The 11263-nt window shown below is 55.6% G+C and overlaps 1 protein-coding gene across 1 annotated transcript; it reads left to right on the top strand.

Annotated features, from left to right (window-relative positions):
* Window positions 1–3344: 3344 nt before the first annotated feature.
* On the top strand, window positions 3345–6324 carry VOLCADRAFT_46480 (uncharacterized protein; the record flags this gene model as incomplete). The annotated part of the gene is made up of 3 exons (XM_002952704.1): window positions 3345–3493; window positions 4237–4353; window positions 6126–6324. Coding segments are annotated over 3 exons (465 nt in total), but the record flags the coding sequence as incomplete, so codon positions are not given.
* Between the last annotated feature and the right edge of the window lie 4939 nt (window positions 6325–11263).

Here is an 11263-nt window from a genome sequence, read left to right as displayed (position 1 = left end):
CATTTTTTGCGATATGGATATCGCCTAGCAAATTAAAATGAGATATGTGAAATACTATAAAACAATAGATATCTAAAGTTATAAAAGTTATTGATCGTGGTAGTCTGTTACCGGTAACGTTGGTGTGTGGTTCGGTATGAATTATAAAAGGAGCAGTTGACATGTGCCTTCAAGTACCCGCAACCAGCAGTCCAGCACATCCAGCATTTTGATCACGTTACCTGAAAATGCCATTTTACATTCGCAGCGTCATGGTTAGCCATCCTCCTCAGCGTTGGCGCCACGAGCCCCGTCCCGGTGTGGCCTTGCTGCCATGCCTTGCCAAGCAGTACTGGCCTTCACATGATAAGTATTTAGTTTACTAGAAACATGTTTCGATTCAATAACTAATTGTCGATGAAAGCCATGCTCGAATTTGTTAGTCAGGCAGAGTTACCACCCATGTGGTTAACGTGCCTAAATGGCCCCTTAATATTTGAGCGCGTACTGAAAGGTTCCGGTGCGGTGTTCAAGGGCTTCACCTGGTCCCGACCCGCCGGGTCTGCCTCCCACATGCAGAAGCAGCTGGGGCGTCATTGTTGCGCAGGTTGCGCAAAGAAGCAGCAGAATCAGTAGCAGCAGCATAAGAAGTACGCGCCCGCAGCGACAAGTTGGCCGGCAAGGCGCATCTCTAAGCCCCTCTGTTTACCACAATTGGCACATCCCCCGCCCCCCTTCCTTCCCTCCCCTTTCCTCGCTCCTCAAGGTTACATTACCCTCTCCTAACCCACTCCGCCCCACCACACTACCTGCAAATGGAGAGGAGAAATGAAGAGGAGCCACCAAACAACACAGCGCACACCGTGACGCGGCGGAAGATGGCGCTGGGTGCATTGCACCTAAAAAACACTTTACGGCAGCATTCAAAAGAAAGGTCCCCTTTCAGCTATCCTATCCAGAAGTGGCCCGGCATCCAGGAAAACGTCAAACCGGCATCCATGTGTGCATTTAAGTTGACACATCAACACGAGGGCGTATGTGTCAAGATCTATCCTCGAGTTGCGCTCTTCCGACATCATCATGCTTATATCATGCTTTTAAATCTTCGGCGCAGGTATGTACACGCTTGCGCCTCAAGTGAAGTGTGAAGGCAACTTTGGGTTTGGCGACGCAGAAGACAACCTCAGTTGCGTTTTCGTGCTGTGTGGTATAGTTGTATGCGCTTGGACAGTACGACAACTGCAGGGTATGAATGATTAATGGAAGCTGCTCAGCCACGCCTGCGCCAAACAAGCATTGCAAGAAAGCGCTGAACCCTCGACCCTAAAACCGACATTCGGAATACAGCCTCTGTCATGCCGTTCGCGACCCCGCTGCTGTCGGGTGGGGCCCTTTTGGGTCGCAAAAATGGAGGGAAGTCCACGATGCAGGAGGACTGGAATAGCTGGAACAATGAGCTGGTATCCTGGGATAAAGCCCGGAAGTCTGACCGGGGCCGGAGTGACTGTGGAGCTGTGGAAATCTCAGTGACTGTGGCGAGGCGGGGTCGCTCACGAAGTATGGGCAATGTGGTGTTGAGGGCAGGGCACACAGGCAAGGGCTGCCGAGCGGAAATTTGCTCAACCCAGGATGATTCCCTCTCCCCTTCGGTAGTGGCTGCAGGGGTAAAACGCAATCAGCGGGGTTTGATCTGAGGTACCTCGCGGCGGTTTTACGAGCTGGATCTGTTGAATATCCCCACCGGTGAAGGGACACGGGGACCTGCGGGGCCGCGTTGTTTGCAGCTAGACTGCGCCTGGTCTGTAGATGCGTTACTTGAAATCAGCTAAGGTCTGCCAAATTTGGCCTAAGGTGATTAGGATCAGGAGTAGATGAGTCGTAGTGACGCCTTGATGGTGAAAGGATAAAAGCATGCATACTGCGTCGTGCTGGGCGAAGCGGTTTGCACGTTAGGCCACAATGGAGGCCATGCCAGTCCGATTATGAGCGCTTGGACTTCCCCCCGGTGTTTCCGGTGCTTATGCTACCTCCTGCAACGTATACCAGCCGTCGTGCAATGTAATTTCAGAGTTCTCGTCTCGAAGTTTCAGTTAAACGGGGCATCGCGATCGCTGCCTTTTTTGCAGCTAGGCAGGGCCAAACCGCGCTTGGCGTAGCAGGGTAGTAGCAAACCACATCTGCTTGCACAAATTCCATCTCCAATAACCAAAAACATAAATTGCACACATGGGCATAAATAGACGTTTTAAAGGGGACGGTTTAAAGGGCCGGGCCAGTAGTGACAAGTCGTGACAGCAGCGCGTTTTCGCGATGATACTTTTTTTGATGCTTGTTCTAGATTGCAGATGATCACATGATATCTCAGTTGCCCAGTTGTATCGATTATGGTGTCCCACAACGTTCACCCTTGCCGGGCGCCGTACGACCCCGCCCGCCACATTGTTGCGCTTGTTTATCCTAACCTCCTGCTCACCAGTCCTCTGTAAACGCAACACAGTCGCTCATCAGTAGGCAGCACAGGGCCTTGTCACCGTCGGGCCCTTCTTGCTTGCCTTTAGCAAGTCGCCTCTTCTCTCCGCAGGTCGCATTGAGCACCCTTGTCCGAAGCAGACACGCCGTGGAACCGTTAGCCCCCGATTTCTTTCATTTCTTCTAATTTCAAGAGGTAAGGATGATTCAATAGCCTCGTTCTGCGAGGACTGGGTCACCTCAGGCCCCAACGGAGGCTTTCCACCGCATACGCGCTTGTGCTGAATATATAAAAGTAATTGTACCTGGATATGAAAAGCAATTCAAGGAGTTAGGCAAAAAGCATGATGGAAATTTGCTGGCAATGGCGGTTATCGTGCCGCTTAGTCTGGGCATTCCGCACGTAACGGCACGCACTCCTAGAGTAAACTTGATCAGTTGTCAAATTAGTAAGAGGTGCAACTCTCCGCGCCTGCAGGCTGAAAAGGTGAGGGCTGCCTGTCATTTCAGACAACTTTGGGAAGCACAACATAACGACTGCCGGGGAGAAAGGCGGCATTATAAAGATGCTGGCGGATAGCAGCCTCCAGGTGGAGGGCCCACAAGCGCCTGTTGACATGGTGGGTTACAGTTGCGCACGCATGCGCCCAGGTCGATGTCGCGAGAACTGAGCTAAATGGCACAGGCACAATCCAGGAAGCCCATCCTCTGATATTTTCACACATAGAGTTTGAATATCACCCCTGTCAAGTACATGAATGGAAGCCATGGGAGTTGTGCCACCGGGCTCGACGTGGCCAGGGCCCCCAAGCCGTCCCTAACCCATTAGTCTCAAAGCCTTCACGCGCCTTCCGACCCGCAACGCACACCTTACAACCCTTCCTTATGCGCAGGAGAGTGACGACATTTGTTGGATCTGTCTGGATGGCACGAAGGACCGGGACCCTCTTATCAACCCCTGCAGATGCCCGCGCAAAGTGCACCCGCGCTGCCTGGCCCGTTGGCAGCTGCAACAAGCTGGTCGCCTAGAGGAAACGAACTGCAGGTTCGAACCGGCGACTCTTGGCTCCCATAGCCATTATCATTTAACATCGTGTTGAATGACTATCACACAGGACTTAGAGCACGAGCGCAGCTGGGCCGTTCTAGGATGGCGAGGGCGACAGAAAAGAAGGGACACGTGTTCGAAAGAAGGACTTCCCAAAGCATCTCGGGGAATCTCGCCGTTGGGTTAAACGTGAAAGCAACGACAGAGAACACGACAGGAGGGCGTCCCCTTCACCAGCATTCACAATGGCAACTTCACCTGGGTCATCCCAGTTGCAAGGCCTCGAGCTGCTTCCGCTGCTTTCTTTCCTATGGATGAAGGAAAACAAAAACTGACCGTCGGGGTCTGACAGAAGCGTGGAATATAGGGGCGGGTGGGTAAGTGTTGGGGAGAGAAAATGTTAAGATGCATCGAAGGTTCCTGGAATGTCATCAAGCCATGTTCCGTTCATCCCGGCAATTCCAATCCTAGTTAGTTCCACCCCGCACGTGGCAACACGTGTCTTGGCAGAAGACCTGACCCGGCCTCATCAAATCCCACGCGGCGCCAACTAATTCCAACCGGTTGAACGTGATACTAACCGAAATTGCAACCGGCCCTACCTGATTCGGTTGTACTTGATTGCATGCGACCTCGCTCGCGAAGTGCTGTCGGGCCTGCCAAACACGACCTTATAAACCCTTATCCAACCGTCCCTTATCCAACGGACATGGCCCATGTACGTACGCACTTTCGTGCAGGTTTTGCCAAAGCAACTTGGCGGACTGGAAGGCCAGCCTCACGCCAGAGAACCTCAAGCCAGACGTGCAGAGGGTGCAACCGATCATGGTCGTGTACTTTGAGGGGCAGATCCACAGGTGGGTTTGTAAACATGACGTTGCAGGGTTGCTGGTAGGGACAAGTCAAGTTCACCTATCGACACGACGACGGTAAAATCGTCGTCCTCGATCCAGCCAATTTCCTATCCATAAGTCTCTCCTTTTGTGTGTATATGTTTTCGTGTGAATGCGTGTTTGCCATACGCAGTAAGTGGCGATGTAGAATTTGCCAATTTGCTTCAGGCTTGAAATGAAAGCATTTGGGGCTTGGGCAGCGGAAAGCGAGCAAAGAAGTTACAAAACTCAAGTGGGAGGAAACGCTGAAGTGGTGGCTGCACGCAAAGCGACGCATGCTATTGTGCGGGTAGGCTGCAGGCTGGCTTGGGGAGCGAGCTACTAGCTGGGCGTGTACCTCAAGGCGTGGGAGATCCGATTGGGATACGGTCGGTGTCACCACGAGTGCAAAAGAGCTGAAGTGGTGGATATGCAGCGGCGAGTCTTCAAAATGCCACAGTCCCATGCTCTCACGCCGAAACAGGATCCGGGTTTCGAAAACTAAACAATAATGCCAGTTTGGTGGTGCTGCTGCTGCTACTGCGGCTGCTTCTGCGGCTGCTACTACTGCTGACCCAGCCGTGACCTCTGACGGCGGCCTCTGAAAACGGCAAAAGCCTGCAGGTCTATAAGCTGGGCGGTGTGGTGACAGGGAAGAGACAGACAGACAGACAGACAGACAGGGAACAGGGTGGGAAGGGAAGGAAAAGGAACATTTGAAAGGTTCTAGAGGCGGTACATTAGCGGATGCACCCCCTTGCAGGTAGCAGGGGTTGGGTAGGAGCGCAATCATACCACCGTCTGAAGGGAGTTCAGGGCTGACAACCTGCTGGCTTGGTGGGTCGCAGCCTATACGCGCTTCTACCTCATAGAGATGATGTTCAATAGTGCAGTGGGATATAGGGAAGCAGAGGTTCTGGCGCTGATTGAGCCCCGAGGTCCTGGCAAGGGTTGGGGCATGGGAGTCCACTCAGCCTGTATCGGGCAGAGGCGGGTACGCGATGGGCATATGCAGGTGCGGCCTGTATTCATCCTTGGATCCGTTAGGAGTTGCATACGTCTAGGACGTCCACCGCCTTTGTAGCGGGGAGTAAGCCGCGTTGCCTGGGCCCACATCCCGTTCGTTCTTCGTATAGCATATGTTATTTTGATGTCCGAATAGAACGGAAACAACTTGACCTAATCCCAGAAGAAGACTTTGCCATAGCAAACGCTGATAGAGGAGCTTGTAATAGGGCTGCCTTTGGAAACGACCGCATTGGACCTGCTCTCCTCTGCATGCTGACTCTTGAATGTCTAGGACTGTCGAAGGAGTCGGACCTTTCACATGGCTTGCTTGAGGGTCTGCGATGATCTCGTCCTGAAACTCTCAGGCCGGCAATTTTCTGGAGCCGAGTGATAGTGTAAAGCAACCGTTTAGTGAGCTAAGAAGCAATAGCAGAGGTTGCCGTAATGTGGCAATTTGCAAGCAGTGCACCCTTCATGTCGTCGGAGCGCCTTGTAGGACTAATGGTATTGTTCCCAAGAAATGAGCTTCTATGATGTCTTATGACTGTTTTTTTAGTCTGTTGTTGACTGTCGCACCCTGCTATGCCCTGCTATGCCTAGCCTTGCCGTGCTATGCCTTGGGCACCGTGTCAGGCTCCACCTGCGGTGCTCTCTTTGTCCTGAGGCTGAAAGGCTTTTACTACGGCATAACCACGCACAGACCTCTCTTCCTGCTCTTGTTCCGCTGGGTGTCCCCGTCATCCATGCAGAATTCCTGTGAAGCAAGGCCCGGACGGACTTAAGGAGTTTACACATCGCATCCGAGAGCTCTTTCGCTTGCCTGACGATGTGGACATCTCCCTTACGTTTGGCTGCAAAGAGCCCTTGTCCGGACAGCACCTCAAGCTTGAAGGCATTGGCGCTTTTGACGCTGCCGTACACTGCGCCTCTGTCGCCGCTGCTGAGCGCCAACAAAAGCTCAAGTCCGGCGGCGGCGTAGCCACATCTGGCGGCTCTGGGGCCGGCGCTGAGCCAGCTACCGGCGCCGCTACCGGCGGCAACGCCGGCATTGCAGATTCCCCGGTGGGTGCTGCTGCCGGCGCCGCTGCTGCGATGCGACCCGCGAGCGCTGATCCCGATTACACCATGCATCGTCACAGCCACTTCAGCCATGACCACAACTACCATAACCACCTCAACCGCGCCGCCAGCACGGCAGCCGGGATCGCCTCAGCGCCCTCTTCGACGCCAGTGTCGGCCCAAACGTCAGCCGGCGGTGCCGATTCTGTGACGGGCGGCAGCGGCCTACATGCCGCCGCTTCTGCACCCGTACTGACCCACTACGCTTCGGACAGCAACCTGCTTGCTACGGCCGCCGCCACAGCCACGGATGCGCACGGGCTGCTGCAGCCTAGTTCACCTGGCCTCGGACCGGAAAGCTCTCTTCAGGGGTGTGTTAGCCTTCCTGAGCAGCCCGCGAGCGGCCGCTCAAGCAGCGGCGGCGGCGCCGCGACCGCTTCGGGCCAGGGGGCCCATCTGCAGCGGCAAGAGCAAGGCTTTGGGTCGGTGGCAGCAGCGGCAGCGACGGCGATGAGGACCGCGTTCTCACATCCCGCCCTTGTCCAGCGCGCGGCGTCTGGCGGCTCGCCGTCGACATCGCCCTTCCATGCGGCGGCGACGGCGTCTGCATTGGGTGTTGGGTACGGCAACGGGCCTGCTGCCGGCGTCGAGCAGTTGCCTCATCGACGGCAGCAAACGGTAGAAGAGCTGTACCTCCTGCAGCAGCAGCAGCGACGGGCTTTGCAGCAGCAGCAGCAGCAGCGGCGGCACCAGCAGTGCTCTATGCCGCCTCCTCTTTACAGCCAGTTTACCCTGCCGTTAACCCACACGACCCTCCAACAGGAGTCGACGCTCGCCGGGTGCCTTTCCGAGCCCTTTACCGCTGGTGGCTCCCGTCCGAGTTCCGCACCCCACGCAACGACGCCATCTTCGGGCTCCCCCTTCGCTACCGCGCCGTCACCTCTATCATCATGCCGCCAAGAAGCTTCCTCGCCGCCGTCGACGCCACCGCAGCCGCAGCCGACTGAGCTTGCCGGCTCGGGCTTTCCGTACTCAACGGCGCTTACTTCGCCGTATGCCGCGCCACTGCTGCCGCCCCTCCTCACACCAACCAGCAGTGGCAGCAGCAGCGCACCGCACTTGCGTCGCGGCAGCGACCACACTCTGGAGCAGCGCCCCGTCTCGCCATCGCTCTCGCCGTCGCCGTCACTTGTCGCCGCTGCCGCCAACGCCGCCGCCGTGCCGCTGACGCCTCGGGACCATTACGTCGCCTGCAGGGAGGCGGATGGTCGCAGCGATACCGTCAGTGCAATGTCGCACACGCCGTACACGTACCCTCAACGGCATCAGCGCCAGCCATCCCTCACTTCAGGCTACCTCGCCTTGAAGCTGCAACAGGAGCAGCAGTCTGCGGTTGCACAGGAAAACGGTGTCAGGCCAGCGGCTGCGGCGGTTGCCACACCGACGGCTGCGGCGGCGGCTGCGGCGGCGGCGGCTTCTACGGTTTGTGCGGACGACGGCAGCAGCGTCACTTGCAGTAGCGCCCTCAGTACGGCAATCGCTGACGCTGGCAACGCTGTCGGGCCTACAACACCAAGTCATCCTGTGGCTCGCCGGACCAATACACCGACGTCGGCACCCCGCCTGCCAGCGGCTGTTCTGATTCCATCCTCGAGCATCTCCCTGAGCCCAACCGTCTCGTCCAACCGCCACCATCCGTACCTAGGTTCTGCCGTCGATGCTGACGACGTTGCGGTGGCGGCGCCGCTACAAAGGATGCTAGCCGCTGGCGGCTGCACCACCGCCATTCCCGCGTGTGACGACGGCCACCGCACCATCCGCCGTACGACTGTCTCCCGCACCGAGTACGACATGGCCACGACGTTGCCGTGCTCCGCTGCCGACGACTCTGCCGCACTGGGTTCGTTGACTGGGCGCCTCAAGTTCTCCCTCCGTGCCTTTTCTCGCAAGGTGGCTCGCAGTTTAAATTTCCAACGGGGCGGTACGGGACACGGTACTGGCTGCGGTGCCATACACGCTGTCTCAACCGGCAGCGGGCTGATGACGTCGGTCGTAGAGGCCGACGGCGCCGCCGCCGCTGCGGCAGCGGATGCTGAGGCGTTGCTGCCGGCGGCGGATGCGGAGGCGGAGGTGGAGGAAGTTACAGAGCCGCCTTCCCCAGCCGCCGCCGCTGCGGCCTCTGTTGCTAATGCTGCTGGTGCTATTGTTGCCGCAGCTGCAGCCCCCACAGTTGGCGCTGACGCTGCCGGCCGTTAGCCGCGAGCCTGCTCCGCCATGTCGAACAACCTGCTGTTGCTGCTATATGGGCATTGTAACGGTTCGCCCAACAGATTGTTATGTGTACAAGCAGCAGAGGCAGATGCAAATCTGGCTGTGGTGATGATTTGGCGGTGTCCAGATAAATAAAATCTTTTTGGGGAGAGTGGCATCGCGGCGTGGCGGCGGATGGTGTGTGGGGCACAGGTCAGGAGTTGCCATGGTTTTTTCCACATCGGCGCCATGCCACATCGAGGGTTGCGTTGAGGCACGCCAAGAGTTGCCACGACGAGGGAGACGAGAGAGCGGCTGCTGGCGCGGCGCTGGCGGCGGAGCGGAGGGAGGATGAAATAAGCGCCCAGTCGCACGCTCGTTCGCTCCGCTGTGACATTGCGGACCGGGTGCGATTTGTTCTGAGCGCTGCATCTGCCGCGACGCAAGGCGCTGATCTTTTTGCTTGCAATGGAAAGCGCGTGCTTTGGTCGCGCACAGCTGGGGGAGAGGTCACCCAATGTTCCCCCTGCGTGGGTCGAGGCGCAGATGCGCGCTACGTAGCCCGTACTGCGCTTTCCTGGCGATTAGGCGGACGCTTGTGTTTATCTCTGTGGATGTGCGCGGACGTGCATATGTGCGCGTGTGCGAATGTGCTTGTGCTTTTTTAAGCGAGGGTGCGTGTGCGGAATATGCAAAAGTTTTGTGACCAAAAGTGCAATCGGCTTTATCGAAGGTCGGTCATGATGGTGGGTGGAGGCATGGTTGTTGATGCAGGGAGCCAGGTCCTGTTTTGTTTCCGAGTCATAGTTTTTAGTGTAAATGGTGTGTTTTTATTGGACTCAAGAGGCACAAAGAGCCGATTCCAAAGAGCACCGGCTGGCGGATTATTAGGCATGGGCCTAACGCGCGGCAGGGGTGCGAAAGCTTCTGCAGGTTTCCGGCGCGAAATTTCGTGTCCAAGACTTTCTGGTAAAGCGGAACCTTTGGGACGGCCTGAGCCATGGTCGCTGCAAATTAAAGCTATGACTTGTAACTGATTTCAGGGATCAGGGCTTGAAGGAAAGGAGATAAGCTGATGGCATGATTTGTTGTTCTTTCTTGTGGCTCGTTTCCCGCCAGCTGGCTGGTGAGCTCCGTAACTTTTTCTATTTCGCTAGAGACTCAGGTCTATGTCGCCTAGAGTGGGTCAGATCAGCTTCCTACGGCTGCATCCTTGATGCACTCCTGTTTTTGTCCTCGATGGTGGTAAGGTGCTCTTAGGAACTCCCATGTTATGTAAGACAATCATGGCCTGCGTTTTGCGCACCAGCCTCACTCCATGTGCATTGCGAGGCATGCTAATGTTATTGGAACACCACGACGTTTAGCTTTGCACTAATCCTTGGTGAAGCGTATTGCGAAAGCTTTTTTACTCATGTATAGCGGCCAGGTGCACCTTGAGGGTTAAGTTAATTTCTATTATTCAGGTGTGGGATACGGGCCCGTGCTATTCCATGCGTTTCCCGTTACGCAACGGCGGTGGGCTGGGACTGGCGATGTTGATAACGAACAGGATTGTAACAAAGTAAATATTTTCTTATTGGAGAAAGTTCCTGATTCCGTTCCTGATTTGTTTTCGGCTTCCTTCGTCCTACTGCCAGCCTTCCTTCGCCCCTTTCCTGAAGCCCTGGCCTGCCATGTCAAGCCCTCCCCGTCAGCTAAAAATATCATGAATAAATCATTGTTTTAGTGGTAAGCCTGATCATTGTGTGAAGGTTTCCGGTATATGCAACAGTCGGCATCCGCATCAAATCCACGAAAGTAAGCGAACGCTACACATTATCAATGCTTGATCACGCTTTCTTCTGATCCCTTTCATTTGCCAACCCTTACCTTGTTTCGGAGCGTGTCCTCTTATAGCCACAGGCGTACGGTAGCGCGAAACAGGTAGCTACATCACTTTAAGAAGTCAACAACGATTCCTCCTCTTCAATTCTAACCAGCTTAAAATTTTGGATCAGTTTGAAAGTCAAGTTACGCTGGATAGAAGCTATGGATTCTAGCGCCAAGATTTTGGGGTGGCGTTTCATGGCTGGCTGGCGGGCTTGGGCGGCGCTCTGTCGAACTCTGTCTGACTCTGCATGCTGGAGCTATAAAGAGCACGGCAGCAATCCCATCCAAAGGCTTTGCACGTTGCACACCTGGTCACCGGCGCTGTTGCAGGGAAAGCATGAGAAAGCATGTCTGCAGTGTCTCGCCAAGCTGCAATATTTAACATACTAAAAGGACCGTGATGCCAATGCGCACCTCTAAACCCAAACACAAGAGCTTGCATAGCTTTTCGCAACAGATCACCAATGACTAGCATGAGCCCCTAAGAGCCACTCCCAGCTTGGCACTCTCACTGCCTCGCACACAGCCCAGGGAGCGTAATGGCCGTAGCCAGGGCACTCGCCTTAGCTACTGCTACACACGCATTCACCATAGCCGCGGCCCTGCATATATCATCAATCTTCATCCACAGGTGTGGCAGGAGCCCTTGAGACCCGGCTGGGAATGCAGCTGCGTCTATCCACAATGCCGACGTCGCGGCCACCGC

The sequence above is a fragment of the Volvox carteri genome (assembly GCF_000143455.1).
Source record: "Volvox carteri f. nagariensis unplaced genomic scaffold VOLCAscaffold_31, whole genome shotgun sequence".
NCBI lineage: Eukaryota > Viridiplantae > Chlorophyta > Chlorophyceae > Chlamydomonadales > Volvocaceae > Volvox > Volvox carteri.
This window is presented reverse-complemented; position numbering and strand designations above follow the sequence as displayed.